This window comes from Prinia subflava, chromosome Z (genome assembly GCF_021018805.1).
Source record: "Prinia subflava isolate CZ2003 ecotype Zambia chromosome Z, Cam_Psub_1.2, whole genome shotgun sequence".
Taxonomy (NCBI): Eukaryota; Metazoa; Chordata; class Aves; order Passeriformes; family Cisticolidae; genus Prinia; species Prinia subflava.
This window is the reverse complement of record NC_086283.1, coordinates 68,999,438-69,015,972: the sequence shown is the minus strand read 5'-3', so window position 1 is coordinate 69,015,972 and position 16,535 is coordinate 68,999,438. Positions and strand designations below refer to the sequence as shown.

The window sequence follows — 16,535 nt, the reverse complement described above, 5'->3', positions numbered from 1 at the left end:
TGGAGAATTCAAATCCACTCCCTCCAAACTATTCTAATTAAAAAAAAAAAAATTAAAGGAGCTTTCAGACAGAGGTATGGGGATAGGAATAACAGTTCTTTACTAGTATATATGACAAAACAAACAAACAACAAATACAGCATTAATAATAAATAGAACCAAGAACCTTGAGGGCTTTCTTTCACAGAAGCCTGGGGCAGTTTGATCTTGGCGCCCCTGCAGGACTCCTAGGGGCCGAGCTGGAAGGAAGGAAAGTCCCAGGCTGGTGGATGAGATGAGGAGCTCTGCGCTGGCAGCTGGAGCAGCAGGGGTGTCCCGGCAGGGCTGGGCAGGGCAGGGCTACAGAGTAGCAGGGGAACCTCAAAGCTCCGAAGAAGCAGCGGCGGTGGGGAGAGGCTGGAGAAAGCGAGCTCAGGATTCCCAGGTACACAGCAGATGACGATAGATTTCCCAGGACGAAGAAGCAGCGGCGGTGGGGAGAGGCTGGAGACAGCGAGCTCAGGATTCCCAGGTACACAGCAGATGATGATAGATTTCCCAGGACGAGACAGAGGCAGAGGGCAGCCTGACCGTCCTCCTCGGCACTGAGAGCAAGAGTGAGCTCCCTTCCCCCAGATCTGTCTTTTTGCCTTTCCTAAAGCTCATCATCTCTCCCCTCTGAGGGACACTCCCAGGGACTCAAAAACAATAGGTGTAGCCTTGTGCTGCCACGTCCCTTAAGTACTCCCTTTTGTTCTGACTAAGTAGTCATCAAGGCCTCTTGGAAACTTATGGGAAAAAATTCTGTGAGAAGAAAAAAACAAATCTAATCCCCAACAGCAGCTGATGGAGAACAACTTAAGAAAGATATTCAAATTCATTAATAGATGTCAGACATCTCGCAGGGATATTTTAAGCGCTTTGTTTCTTCTACTTTTCATACTTGTCCTTTTCCCTAGTTTCTGTTGATGTCATGAAGAAACTTCTAGGAAGAATGCAGATTATTAGATTTTGGGGGTTTTTTTTAAGCACTGACTTTCCCATGTGTCTGTGTTTATGAAAAATTCTCATCATGAAATTGTATTTTCTTTAAACTGATCTGAGAGAATAAGGAACAGTAACTGGTGAAGCAAGGTAATTCTCCATTCCCACTAGCAAGAATTCTTCCCATCCTTCCAAAAAGACTGAAGAGAAGCTTATATGGTAGTGCCACTTAAAAAATGTAATTTTTTTTTGCATAAATCTGTAACTACTGACTGTGAGAAAGTTCCCAGAGTTCCCACAAAAAATATAACTCTTAGAGACATAATAGCAGAAAGCAAGGGATGAGCAGTTTTTCTGTGGGAAGTAGGACAGTATTTCAGAGTTTGTCAGGCCAATAATACTGCATGCAGCGTGTTTGAAGTCAATGGAAGTTTACCTCACATTCTGGTGATGTTCGTAGTCTTTGGCTGAATATTCAACCTGTTTGGAAATCTAAGTCAGAGAGATCTGATACAAATTCGGATTTCCCTTATATGAGGTTTTTATCAGGGTCACTGGCATACCCTAAGTCTGAGGCATTTTGATACTTAATTTTTATATGCATGACAGGTGTCTGTGCTATGGGCACCATAAGACAGATGAAAAGTGTATTAGTAAGTAAGGAGTCTCATGCTTCTTCAAAGAAGTTTGGGGTTGGTAGCATTTTTTGAATAAGAAGACAGATCTTTTTTTAAGAAGAAAGGCAAAAATACTTTGAAAGTCATAAACAACAAGCACTTCTTTTCTGTTCCTTCCCTATTTTATTGTTCTCTTTTCTTTTTTTAAAACAGGAATTTTTTTCCTTTAAAAATGTGGATACTAAGTCCTTATTTTCTGTTTCTCAATAGCTTTTTTCCCAGACATAAGAAGAAAGTGGTTATGATCTTTTTTATTCATTTTTTTTCCTCCTGGAACTCAACTGACCAGTTTTTATTTGATCAATGTTTTGGACTTAACATCATTCCATGCTTTTCTTATTATGCTGTGTCATTCCATGACATACCACTCTACTTACTTCCTGCGTGAAGGTTTCTGTTACAGTTTTGTGATGCTGCTTGTATAGATGATTTCTTTGTCTTTCTAAATGTTATGTGTGTCATATCAGAACATTAGACAAGAAAGCACAGTCTGGGAAGCTACAAATTAGAGATGAAAAACTTTTATTGTTATTTTAAAATATACTTGCATGACTGAAATTTCTTCAGATTGCGAGGAGAGTGTAATAGAGAGAGCTGCTAATCCCTCCAAATTAAATCAATACTTATTCATATCATGAAAATTAGCTGTAACTATTGCAAGATATAACTGGAGGCACGGTTTGCTTCTATCCATAACATTGACTTCTGCACAAGCAGCAAAAATTTATAGATGTTGCTTTTGTTGATAATTGATTCCCTTTTTTAATGGGAATTTTCACATACCTAAATAGCTTTCCAGCCTTTTTCCAGTACTTAGGCCTTTTCTTACTTGTGTTGACAAAGGACAGGCTTTACAGAGGAGGAGTTTGAAGAATAGTTTAAATTTTAAAAGCTATTTTTCTTATCATAGTAAGATCAGTTATTTTCATAATGCAGGCTAAATGTATATTTATGGTCAATCTAAAAGTTGTGGTATTTAGCTAATTTTTTATCTTTCAGATTTAGGAGAAAAATGGAAAATTATTTAGTCAGTATTTCTCTAACTATCACTTCTCTTCTAGTGCTGTTTTGTTTCATTTAATGAATTTGAAACCATTTTTCCTTAATTATTTGCTTACATAGTAACAACTATATAGTGACATTGAAATATAAATTTTGAAATAGATGAGTCTACAAAATGAGGGTTCGTGTTGAATGACAGATAATAATAATAATGATGCATTTCCTGGTAATATTAAGATACAAATATTTGTCAAATATTGCAATGCTGTAACATTGCACAGGCTTCCCATTCTTTTCCTGGCCTCTTGGTGTGTGACACTGGCACAAGCAGAGGGCAATTGAAGTAACTATGAAAGTATCTTTTTTTCATGAAGTGTCTCCCACAGAAGAAGCTCTCCTTCTATCCCATTCAGCAACTCATCAGTGTTCTAATTTCCCTTGAAGTTTCAATCACCAGATTAAATCATCAGTACAAACAGTGTAGTAAAAATAAAATGTATTGTGTGTGTAAGTTGAGAACCAGTGATGCCTGGCATGTTACAGCTTTGAGTCCAGTATTCCATAAAACTGCATACAGATATCATCAGTTAGGATGATTCCTCTCTTTTTAGTTTTCAGTGTATTATCCTTGGGGTTACTCTTTTGGAGTGTTCTCAGTAACTGTAGTTATGCTCTACATTTCCTACCTGTTTGGACAGTCAGGAGAGGGATGTTCTGTGGCTGGTTCAGAGCTACATGTGCTGGTGAATGGGTATGCATGTACTTTTCTCAGCCAAAATGGGAAAGACTTGAATTCTGCTCTTCTATTTCTTCCATGCTAGCTGTGCTGATGCTAGTTCACAACTCCTACGTGGCTACCAGTTTTCACAAAACATGTAGGAGCTCTGGCCTGTGATGATTGGTAACCTTGATTTCAGTTTAGTAAGCCCAAAAGTTACCACAGATGGATAGTGACAGACAAACAGTGTGCTGACAAACCTAAATTTTCTCAGAAACCAGGCTAACAAATATAATTTCAGAATACACAGTTTGGACACTCCGCCCTTTCAGAATAGATCAGAAATGTTGCTACGTATTAGCAGTCAAGACTTGGAGGTTTTCAGAGTGATTTAGGAGGCCGTACCACCATTTATGTCAGCATCTCTTGATCCTAAGACAAAGCAGTCACACCAAACAAACCTCCAAATTTATACTGAATCACTGTGGTTCCATTTCTGGTTCAATTTGGGGTTCAAATGGGCAAAGGTTCTTACCCAATTTTGACACAGTTTTCTTTTCATGATGGCAGTTCAACTCTGCAGGTTTGGATAGTGTTTGTGACCTAAATAATTAATGTAAAAAATTACACAGATTGTTCGTGAGTTGTAGTCCAGCTGTGGTGTCATGCTTCAGATTATGCAAGTAATGTAGAGATCCATAATGTTGCCTTGTGATCAATGCTCTTTTCCAGCTGCTTTTAAAAGGTTCACCATTTGAAGAGGAGTAAAAGCCCTCAGCATTCTTACTATTTATTCATGTGTGTTCATCCTCATAATTCTTAAACAGCTACTGCAGCTTCTCTGCGGCTTCTGCTGTTACTGTCTTTCTGTAAAGTCAAAGGTTAAGGAGGCATGAAATTCACATGTGACTTCTAGCTAGAGCTCTGGTCTAATTAAGAAGTCCTAGATACCAAAGTCAATCAATTTAAGCTTGTCTGTATTAGATGCCTTGATCACCTCCTCCTTCAACGTTCCATGGAAATGTTTTTAGAAGAGTGATAGCTGAGGATTTCCAAACTTACATTCAGCATATCAATTAAATATAGAGTTAGAAATTACCTTTAGGTAGTCTTATGTTTTGGAAAACATATATAGTTCCTACTTCCATGTGGTTACATATGCGGTGATACATCTGATATAGTATCTTGAGATTAGTTTATAACAGTTACTTCTTATCTGGACCTTTACAACTACTGATGTGTATTTAGGGCTTAAAAATGTGTCTAGCCATCTCATGATCCTGGTTTAGACTTGAATATGTTCTGAAGTACTGCATGAAGTCTGACTCCCTCCAGTGAGACATTGACTTTGAAGCAGTAAATCCATTAAATTTTGGTCTTTGGCAATGATCAAGTAATTCTGGGCTAGCCTTACTCCCTCCCAACTATCTTAGATATTTGGAATTGCTTTTCAAAACCTTAGATGAAAATGATCTTTTCCAGCATTTCCGAGTACTTACTGTGGTTTCCACTTTGAGAAATTACGCTAGAAATGACAACTGTTCTCCATGCAGGAGGAAATACAGTGCTATATCTAATAAAGAAACTCATATTTCAGTGCTTCAGTTGAGAAAGTACGAAGAAAGCAGCATGGGCAGACTGTGGAGGAGGAGTTTGACAGTAAATCACAAGGGGCATGTGCATTACTTTTCCTGTGAGAAAGGAAGGAAATTTGCCCAAGTGGATGGTGTGGGTTTTTTAATTCATCCTTAACAAACCTCTTGGGAAACCCGACAGGCTGAGTACTCAGAGGCCTGAGAGGCTGCAGGTGTTTTGCTTTCTGGATGCTCCAGCTAGCAGTGGCATTTCTGCCTGCTTTGGGCAGCAGTGTGCACTAGTTAATTAATCAAGAAGAATTTACCTCATGTTTTAAGAATTTTTGTACATTCTGATAGTTGTATTGGGATGGAATTGAATTCACTTGATTCAAACCTGTTCTCATGTAGCTGCGGATGACTAAACCTGTTCTCATGACGCTGGTATGGCACAAATAGTAACTGAAAAATTGTGTTCCTCAGCACTTTCTATGTTGGGATTTGATCTTTGTATTAAATAAAGCGCTAGCTCATTTATTATAGTCTGTTTTGTTATGGTCAATCTTTATGTCTTCTATATGTTTTTACTTTGCCCCTTTGTGCTGGAATTAGCTAACATTCATGTGATCATAAAGGAAAACAGTTCAGGAAACTGATCTGGCTGAAAGTTCGCCTTGTTTTGGTTTTTTTAATATATTCTTTTTTGCAGTATATATTTGTCTAAAACTGTTCCAGAACTGAACACTGATACTCCACACAGATGTGTTTATGTTGTTTCTTGCTGCCTTTGCCACCCTACTTATATATGTTTTTATAATGCAAATATATGAAGCTGTATTAAGCCTCTCTGCTGATTTCCAGATATTTTGACATGTATAAAATATATAGTGTAATACAGGGATTCTTTTTGGGGGAAAAAAAAAAAAAAAAAAAAAAAAAAGAAGGAGAAAAGGAAAGTTGGCAGTAGCTAACTTTTCCTAAGAATCTAAAAATCATTAGATCTTTCAAGCCAGCATTCCAGATATTATAGAGAAATATTTATAATGAAGTTCCAGAAACATTTTTTCACTTAGATTATTCACACAAAAGATTATGTACTATTGTTAGTTCTGGCTAATATGTGATCCAACTGCAGGTGGTTTGAATTTTAAAACTCTGTGTTGCCAAATAGTACCAAAAAATTAACATTGAGAATACTCTGTTGCTATGGTAATTTCTTGGTTAGAAGACTGCCAAGTAACTACAAAGTGAAACCAATGCTTTTGATGTGCCCTAAAATGAGGAAGGGAAAGATCAATGAGAACTGAAACATTACTGAGTTCCATGATTTTTTGTAGGTATTGGAGAGACCTTGAATTCAACTTACACACTTTGCACTTTCTTTTTATTGTTTGGCTTGGTTTTTTTTTTAAGTTGGATTTTTGCTTTGACACATGTTGATGTGTAATTAAGGCAATTTGTATAAATTTGTAAAAAAGGCCACTGTACAAAACACAAGTGATTTTGGTGTATTTTTAGTGATTTCTTCCCTTTCTACTTTAGCAGTGCTGTTTCAACTTGATTGAAAAGTAAATCTCTTACTGTGTTAAAATCCAAAAACTATTGTGTACCTATGGGCATATATAAATAATTTTTTCCTATTGCATTAAGTCAGTTTGATTGTAGTAGATTAGGCTCTCGTTTCAACCTCCTAGGGTTCTCTTGGCATGAAGGGAATGTATGAGGACTGAATTATATCCTGTACCTGCAGATTCATGTTTTTCCTGTCATTCATTCACTAGACTGTGGTATATAGTAATTTGTCAATAGCAGTATGATAGGCAATATTTAAAATAGTCTCTTCCTGGGACAGAATTAACAGCCTTGGTTCTTGATGTTTTCTCCTTTTTATCCTACTCTCACATGTGACCCTTATATCAGATAAATCCTGTTAGCCTGGAGAGTACAGGAAGAAATTGAAATGGAAAAGCAAGCTCAAAACTACTGTCTTTTTTACAAGCATCAAGTAATAGAAAACACATAAGAGACCTTACATTGCATGGTGAATTTGGATGTGTCTGCGTAAAATTACAGAACACCGCTTTAGGAACAATTTTACAATTTTCAAATTGTAAACGAAATATTTTTGCAGTTGTATCTGCAAAATTGCCTTGTTGAAGACAGTCTTCATACAGGAGAGACCATACCATGTTGAGGGAGAGGCTGAAGGCCTCTGTTTAATGGGTGTGTGTTTGTTCAACATGGATATTTCACAATCTTATAAACTCTTACAATTAGATTTTTTTTTCACTAGATGAGGTTAGATGCAGTGCCCTTGCTTGAAGAGAACAGAATGATTTGTCTTTTCTGGTTGCTTGTACCAGAACTAGGACTAGACTGTGTGCTGGCATGAAGCAGAAGTGGATGAAGAAATTCTGGTCTGTCTATTGCTAGTTGCTTAAGGATTTAATAATTTAAGTGCATTATTGGGTCAGGACCAAAGTATTCAGTACCTCATGGACTGAAGCCCAAGAAGAACAGTTGTATGTGCTTCAGACTGCTCCAAAAAAAAGGACATGTCCATCGGTTTATTGGCTTTCATGCATTTTGGATAGCTGGGGCTGACTGTGTAAGTTAACTTCTATTAACTGTAATTAAGAATTTAAGACATTCTTAGTCCTTCAGGTATTTTCATATACAGTATTAGCTTTTATATATAATAATGTAAAAAAACCCTTTTCCTTTGCAATTGTTCTAGTATTTCAATGTTTTCTGAACAAAATACATTCAAACAAGTAATAAGCAGAAACATTATAATGCTTGTCTTAATCTGTTGGAATTTTTTTTGAGTAACAATTTGGTTTGGAGATTTTTTCTTTGTCAAGTACAGTTGATACTATAGTTCAGAGTAGACACATACCTTTCTTGATACATCTACAAATCTTTAGTCACACTTTCCTTTATTTTTTTCTAATTGGCTGAACACTAGCTTAGTTTGGAGTCATATTGCTTGTACAGACCTCAAAACAAGTTTCAGACGTGGCCAAGTATAACATTTTATTCTAATGTAATGTTCATTTCAGAACTTTGCTGCTGTTGCCTTAAAAATGTGAAGGCAAATATCTTTGACTAGTCATGTAAATTTGAATGTATAATTGTACCTACACTATCATTTTATCCACATTCCTTGGTGTGGTTTTTTGCCATCCCTAGTATGAGGACTGTTTTGTAGTAATACAGACTTTCAGAACCTAAACTAGACTTCTTGATGTTATTTTATCTTAAAATGCCTTACGTTTCTCTTAAAGAAACTTGAAATTTTTCGAACAAGTTTTTTTGGAACAGCTTAATTGTTTGGCTCTATTGCACATGTGTTTTGTCTTTTATTATGTACAATGACAGTGTCCCATTAATTTAAAAGGGATGTCTGTGATCAGAATCCCTTTCCAGACAGTCTAACACTGATTTAGGAACTGATTCAACCCTTCCAAGACTTTTGTTAGAGCATATTAATTTGTAACTCTGAATGTCATAGTTACATACTAGTGTCAAAACGGAACTATTTAATGAAAAAGACCTAGAGAAGACTTGGTGATCAAAGGTACAATTAAATAATCCTGTGTCAGTTTCTTTCTGGGTACCAGAAGGACTTGGACATGCTGAGGATTGGGAAGGTCTGATGGGACTACCACACAAAAAGACAAATCTCTGGGAATGGCTATTAACTCTTAGGAGCCAGGTATAACTGAAACAGGCCAAGTAGGTGAAGCTATTAGTTTCTCCCTTTCTCAGGGAAAATTCTGGACTGTGAATTCTGGGTTAAATACAGTTCTTGTGATGTCTTTAAACACACACTTGCTCTTTATTATTTGCTAGAAATCACCCTCTTGGGTGTACCCTCTAGTGCCTTTGTACTCTGTCACTGGTACCTATCCATTAGAGCTGGGGCTAAGATGAGTACTGGGAACATTGTGCCAAGGAACACCTTAATGTAGGCTGTGCTGAAGCCAGCAATTCCTGCTACAATCTCCCTCAGTAATGTGCACTCCTTGGAAAAGGTGTATTGCAGGAGAGTTTCTAGTTCTTGTCTGGCTTGTCATCTGCTGATGCCCTGCTGTGCTCTTTGTTTGCCCTTTCTTGAAAGGGCAGCGGCAGCTACCATCTGCCTATGGCTGGAAATGTGGCAGTTTGTGGCAGTGCTTACTGCAGGTGGCAGACTGTTGGGTTGATGGATGCCCCTCTTCGTGCAATACCATCAGCCATAACATTTTTTGGATTTCATCTTTGTTTAGCATCAGTAGTGATATTAATACATTATTCTGTGAAAAGGCACAGTGTCAAATTGGTAATTTTTGTTCATAACCACAGCTTATGTGAAGCTTATGAAAATACGCTTATATGCATTCATGCTAGTATATGTTACTACCTAGGCTTGTTTTCAAAAGAGAGTTCATTTATGTTATGATTTCTTTCATATTTAATAATTGATATGTAGTCTATATATAATCTTACTTGATATTATCTAATATTAATAATTTGTGAGCACGGACATTTGGTAGCATTAATGAGTAGGAATGGCTTAGCTGTCTCATAAATAGTATTTCCCAACAAAATAATGTCTTCAACAAATGTCTTCAAACAAATGTCTCTTGTTCTTTGTTCAAAGAAGTTCTTGAAGTGGTTATTTCCACATACAGTTGCAGACTTCCTTAATTTCCAAGAATCCTAGATCCTATTGATAGAAAAAGTTGTTTGGTTTGTTTTTTGCTTGTTTATAATTAACCTTTTGTGCTTACTGTGACTGCTGAGTAGATTAAAAATCCTTATTGCCTAGTCTTAAAGCATAAAGTCTGACGCTGACTTACACTGTAGCCCTTTTATGTTTTAGTGCAAAGACTACTTCTTTTTCTTACTGTCTTTTCTTGAACTATTTATTAAAAATACCTTATTGTGAATAAATATTTGTTATTATTTTTTGAAAGTCATGACTATTCTTGATGGGTTTGGGTTTTTTGGGTTTTGTTGTTGGTTTTGTTTCATTGTTGGTTGGTGGTGGTTTTTTTGGGTTTTTGTTGGTTTGATGTAGTTGATTTTTTTTTTCTATTGATGGCAAAGTTGCTTCTTTTTGTAATACCAGGGCCTACCCTGGTGGTCTAAGCCCCACTGTTTCAGGCACACTGTAAATCTGAAGCTTAACTTTTGATTTCTTTCCCAAAGAGCTGACTGCTTTCTTGAGAACGTTATGAGTACTTCCAAGAACAGAGCTGATGCATACTGTCCCGTGTGAAAGAAGTGACTGGATTACATAAATTGATATTCCTAGTCTGCCAAAGAGTGAATACCTTCCCTCATTCCTGCTGTCATGTCTATACAGCCTTCATTGGCTGGCAGCAGAGGAGGCTGAAGTTTGGCTTTTGTAGGCCCTGGAAACATGCACTGTGTGCATTAATATTTCTATTAAAAATACCTGACAAAATATTTTTGAGAGAAAGTTAAATATACTTCATGTTTGCATACACAGTAACTAATATGTAAAATATGAGTTACTTAAATTACAGTATGTTTCTAGCTTGTGGATGTTTTTAGTGGTTATTAAAAAAATAGAGAATAAAAAACAAACTCAAAACAACCTTCCCTCCTCAGACCTTCTAAGAAGGCATACCCAGTTTGCATCTGACATTCCAAACTCATTGAATGTACATAGTATCAAACAGGTGTTCAGCCAGAAGCTGCATTATTTTTTCTTCCTTTTAGAAGAAGGTGTACTATAGGGACCTCTGATAATCTCATTCAGTGTCTTATAAAAAAAGAAATATGCATGCCTTGATGGCAGATGGTGATATTATGGGTTTCTTGCTTAGCCTGTTAAAGACTTGGGTAGTGCTGTGCTGCTGTGTAAACTTGGCACTTGCTGCTTTTTGGCATGGGGTTTCTGCTGTTAACTGAAGTAAAAATGCTTTTGTAGGTAGACCTGTGTGTCCAGTTGCTTTTACTAAGGTTACTAAAGTATGTGCTGACCTTTGCTATAACAATTTTTAGAACTGGAGACCACTTTTAGGTCAGTTATTTTTGTCCCAAAAACCTTCTGTACCTTTTTACTTCTCATGGTGCAAGCGACAAATGGTGCCCCCCATACAATTCCTCTCCCTTGCTTCTCAGAGGAGCACTGCTTCACATGTGCCTTCACTTGCCTGGCAGAGGTAAGGCTGACAATCAGCACATGCGCCTCTCTTAATTGTTCTGCTCTGCTTCAGCCTTCAGTTAAGCCACTGCCGAATACCATTCAGGGCTTAAGAACTTGATTGAACCAGTAACCTAAGCTACAAACATAATCAGTTATGCAAAGTATGTGTTCTACTTTCCTTTTTTTAGCTGTGTATCATCTTTATGGTGTATCATCTTTATGGTATCTTCACAGGGTGTTTATTTACTAGCCAGACTCCCCATCACGGGTATGAAGTACTGCTCTGTGAGCCTTGAAGGTTTTTCTTTTTTTTTTTTTTTTTTTTTTTCCAAGCTTGATATAGCTTTGTATTACTAATATGTCTCATTGACTGACTAGGTGGTCAATCATCATTCTATCATTTTGATGTTATTATCTCTGAGAAATTAGAATAGAAATCTGATGTAAAGAACTTTATTAAGAGATGCCAACTTAATTTTGAAACTTATCCCACTGGATAAATTTAGGATAAATTTGACTTTTGTCAGGGAGTGTTGCAGCCGGGAAGCCTGGTAGGCTTCCGTGGCGGTCAGTTGCTTAAGGGCAGAAATGCCTAGTCATGGTGACTAGGCCAAAATAACCCTTCTCCCGCGCTTGGACCCTCGCTTATCTCCCTGTAAGACAATAGGTCACTTTGTACCCCGAACCATACCATTGGACACCTTTTCAAAACCTCTGTACCCTATAAAAACCCCACTTTCCCCCAGCTCAGCAGAAGCCGCTGTCCCTGGAACCCTTCACCGAAGAAGCTAATAAAGATTCATCTGTGGAACTCCATACGGCGCTTCTCCTCTCTCTCCCTGCGTCTGCCAAGGCACCTTAGGAAGCTTATGAGCTGAGAATCACTGCTAAAGAGCTGATCACTGCTAAGAGCTGAATATCACTATAACTAAGCTTGCTAAGTGTTGCCTGGGCCCGGGAGCTTTGCCGGAGTTGCTTGGACAGGGGGGTACGTAAGTGCACCCCTAACCAGGACCAACAAAGGCAGCCGAGACACCGACTGAAGCTACCGGGGAAAAACAAAAAGGGAGACTGGTTCTTTTGTTTCTTTGTTTTAGTATTTAATGTTAATTCTAAGTTTAACTGTTAAATACAAAATCTTAATAGACATAGTAAGATATATATGAATAAATAAGGAGGAGTTTGAGTTGTAAAAAAAAAAAGGGTCTCTGTTGACTCCCTGTATTTCTGAAATGTTCATCATTAGACAGCAAATAGGCTTAAGGTTTTCTGTTATGGAATTTAATTACAAAAGATTTGAAAAATTTCTTTGTTCATCCTGTCTAATAATAATAAAAACAATATTTATCTTTCTTTGTTATTGGAATGAGAATTAATACCAAAATATCATTCCCAAATTTTCTTTAAAACTGCCTGCTTTAAATTTGGGAACAGAGTACTGGGTAGGGTGGCAAGCTGAGACAGACTACAGTGAATTAGAAATCACTTGGATTTTTGTTTTCAAACAAAAATTAATTCAAATATATAAAATGAATTTAATATCTCACATTCTGTTCCATAATAAATAATGTTAATTTTGAGCCTTTCCTTAACACTTCGTGATGTTTCATAATGAAAATGCTTTAATGTATTACGCATCAATGAACTCAATGTACTGCTGGTGTTTCACTGGGACAAAAATAAGCTAAGTGAAGGCAAAAGGTGAGACTTTCCAATCTCTAGCTCAGTCTTCCTCTAAGAATAATACTAAAGTATGGCTAGTTAGGAATGTCTTGTCTTCTGTTTAGACCTCAGATGCATTTTTAGACTGTTGGTTGTTCTTCCTCTGATGTTTATGGAAGCAGTTTGATTTTAATGGAAATCTGAATTCATTTGAAATCGGATTTGGTTAGCAGGGAAACACACTCTCTTTTCAAAATAGTTCTCTTTGTTGAACTAATTTCTAAACTTTAACTCAATGTAATGAACGTATTGTATATGGAACGTAATCAAGGAAAACACTTTATAATGTCTTCCATATTTCTCACAGGTTGTGAAGATGAGAAAAGATGTGAAGAAGGCCAGAGTCCTCACTATCCGCAGACTAACCAGACACATTGGGAAATTAAAATCGAAAAAGTCAGTTTTAAATAATAATGGTTTTTTTGTGGTTTATAAATGAGGCAGTATTTTAATTGTTTTCCCAGAAATAGGAGAAAAATGCACTACATTTAAAACTTGAAGCACTAAACCATATAAATTCTATTTGTCTTATTTTTACATTATTTTAGACTAAATATACTAACTAAGAGTTAAAGTGGAAATGGGATGACTTTTAAAAATGGGATTTAGTGTATTGGAAGGTAATCTGAATCAGTTACATATTTTACCTTTTATAGCATATCTGAAAGTGTCCGATTTCATCTTCTAGGTTATCTTGCTGCTGAATTTAAGTTGCACCAAGTTTTCTCACTGTAGTTGTCTTCAGGACTGTGTAGCAAAAAATTCTTTGTTTGCATAAATATACAGGTCATTCTTGATTTTACTACTGCTTAATTCTTATATGAACAGTTTAAACAATATTTTATAGATTGTTTTTTAAAGATTACTGGCCTGAAATAATTTAGCATGTGTCTTAGAGATGGCGTGAGATAAATCTGTTACTGTGTTCATAGTGTAAATTGAGCATACTCTCACAATTTTAGCAAGTTGTCCAAAATAAGAAGCAAACCCAATGAACTTCCGTATTTAAATATTACAGATCTTAAAGTGTAATTATATTTGAGACACTGATGTCACATATTCTTGATAGGAATTGTGGTTTAGTATTTTTTAATACAATAACATTTGTTTTCACATTGTTCTGCTAAATCCTCAGTGTTCCCTCTGCTGTTCAGTACAGCAAAAGCATTAGGCTATGTTCAGCTCTTTGCTAAAATGTTCATTTGCCAACAAGTGATTGTTTATGCACCATCTCCTGATTTTTTAAATTTTACTACTTAGTATTGCCAGAGAGGAAATAAAGTAATTAAACTGAGATTTTCTTAATAAAAATGGACTTCACTTGCAGGGGTTCAGAAGACTTGAAATTAAAGAACCAAAAACGAGTTGAGAGATTAATAGAAGAAATCCATGCCATGAAGGTAATGCCACGTTTAGATAATAGATTATTAAAGACAATTATTTCAGTAAAAGCTTTGTCTGTTTTATGCGGCTGCATTATTGAAACTTAAAGTATTTTCAGAGTAAGCTTGAATATTAACGTAACTAGCAAATTATGAGTATTGGCATTTGTCAGGGTGTTAATTTGAATCTTAAGCTTTCCAGGCTAAACGTGAATTTGCTTAGCAGTGTGTGATGTTCAGAGTTTTTACTGTAACAGTTAAAGCACAGGATTTAAAGTTCTTGTGCTGCTGAGGAGTATGGGAAGGCATTTTGTGTGTCTGACAGTACAGTATCCTCATTGTCTTGCAAGCTCTAAATATCGTGCCATTTGCATTTGGTTCTGTAACAGTATCAAATTGTAGCTGCAAGGGACTGGTTACATATCACTCACATCTTTTAATTTTCAGCCTTGCTGTTAATTGATAGAGTGTATCTTGTATGTTATGACATCAAGAAAATGCTTCAAAATTTATAACTTCATAATGATTTGTGCAAATTTGTCAATTTTACTTGATGCTACATAAAATTATATATAGTGAAATGAGTCATGACATAAAGATCATGACAAATGTTTTCTCACAATATGGCTGTTTTGATTGTTTCCTTGTTAAGTGTAATTGATAACTAGTGATTACATCTTACTACTGTATACTTACTTTATACCTACTATATATTATTATATACCTACTCTTATATATTACTCTTACTATTGTGTGCAATTCTGTGAGGTTTCTTGTTTGTTTTTGAACATCTCTCTCTTCCTCTCTCTCTCTCTCTCTCTCTCTCTCTCTCTCTCTCTCTTCCTCTCTCTCTCTCCTCTCTCTCTTCCTCTCTCTCTCTTCCTCTCTCTCTCTCTTCCTCTCTCTCTCTTCCTCTCTCTCTCTCTTCCTCTCTCTCTCTCTTCCTCTCTCTCTCTCTTCCTCTCTCTCTCTCTTCCTCTCTCTCTCTCTTCCTCTCTCTCTCTCTTCCTCTCTCTCTCTCTTCTCTCTCTCTCTCTTCCTCTCTCTCTCTCTTCCTCTCTCTCTCTCTTCCTCTCTCTCTCTCTTCCTCTCTCTCTTCCTCTCTCTCTTCCTCTCTCTCTTCCTCTCTCTCTCCCCTCTCTCTCTCCCCTCTCTCTCTCCCCTCTCTCTCTCCCCTCTCTCTCTCCCCTCTCTCTCTCCCCTCTCTCTCTCCCCTCTCTCTCTCCCCTCTCTCTCTCCCCTCTCTCTCTCCCCTCTCTCTCTCCCCTCTCTCTCTCCCCTCTCTCTCTCCCCTCTCTCTCTCCCCTCTCTCTCTCCCCTCTCTCTCTCCCCTCTCTCTCTCCCCTCTCTCTCTCCCCTCTCTCTCTCCCCCTCTCTCTCTCCCCTCTCTCTCTCCCCTCTCTCTCTCCCCTCTCTCTCTCCCCTCTCTCTCTCCCCTCTCTCTCCCCTCTCCCCTCTCTCTCTCCCCTCTCTCTCTCCCCTCTCTCCCCTCTCTCTCTCCCTCTTCCCCTCTCTCTCTCTCTTCCCCTCTCTCTCTCTCTTCCCCTCTCTCTCTCTCTTCCCCTCTCTCTCTCTCTTCCCCTCTCTCTCTTTCTCTCTTTCTCCCCTCTCCCCCTTCCTCTCTCTCCCCTTCCTCTCTCTCCCCCTCCCTCTCTCTCTCCCCCTCCCTCTCTCTCTCCCCCTCCCTCTCTCTCTCCCCCTCCCTCTCTCTCTCCCCCTCCCTCTCTCTCCCCCTCCCTCTCTCTCTCCCCCTCCCTCTCTCTCTCCCCCTCCCTTCTCTCTCTCCCCCTCCCTTCTCTCTCTCCCCCTCCCTTCTCTCTCTCCCCCTCCCTTCTCTCTCTCCCCCTCCCTTCTCTCTCTCCCTCTTTCTTTCATCACCTTTTCAGATATCTTAGTCTTCCAAAAAAATGTAACAGGAAAGGCTTCATTGGCCAATTGAGATGTAATTTGTGCCAGATTGATCAGGTAGAATCATAGGGATTTTTAGTTTCCCAGTAAGTTTTCATAAATGAGTAAAGGGGAGAAGAAAAGAGGCAGCACTGTTTAAACACCATGACATTAACATTGAGGCACTTTGCATTACTGGCTTGCCATCAGTCTTAAACTTGGTCTTATATTTCTTCCTTTTTCTCTCTCCTTTCTTTAACTCTATTTTTCTAAGTGTTTTTTTAATGCGAAGTATGTGTTTCTTGGTTTCTAAGAGAAAGATCACGTTGATCAGATGTGATGAGCTCAGAAGCCCATGTTTTATGGGACTTTTGTGAGTGTTCTTGAGAGGGGTTTCACTGCAAAATTTGTTCTGCATTTACCAGGAGTCATTGTTCTTTCTATATT

At 37.7% G+C, this 16,535-nt stretch overlaps 1 protein-coding gene across 3 annotated transcripts in view; it reads left to right on the top strand.

Annotated features, from left to right (window-relative positions):
* The window catches only part of SRFBP1 (serum response factor binding protein 1), a 73,735-nt gene that overhangs the window by 11,281 nt on the left and 45,919 nt on the right, over nucleotides 1-16,535 (top strand). For 2 of the 3 annotated variants that reach the window (XM_063421579.1, XM_063421578.1), the window contains exons 2-3: nucleotides 13,127-13,215; nucleotides 14,147-14,219. The exons of the other annotated variant lie outside the window; for it this stretch is intronic. In XM_063421579.1, coding sequence (XP_063277649.1) covers nucleotides 13,127-13,215; nucleotides 14,147-14,219 — 162 coding nt within the window. The remainder of the gene's footprint in view (nucleotides 1-13,126; nucleotides 13,216-14,146; nucleotides 14,220-16,535) is intronic. 3 annotated transcript variants of the gene reach the window in all.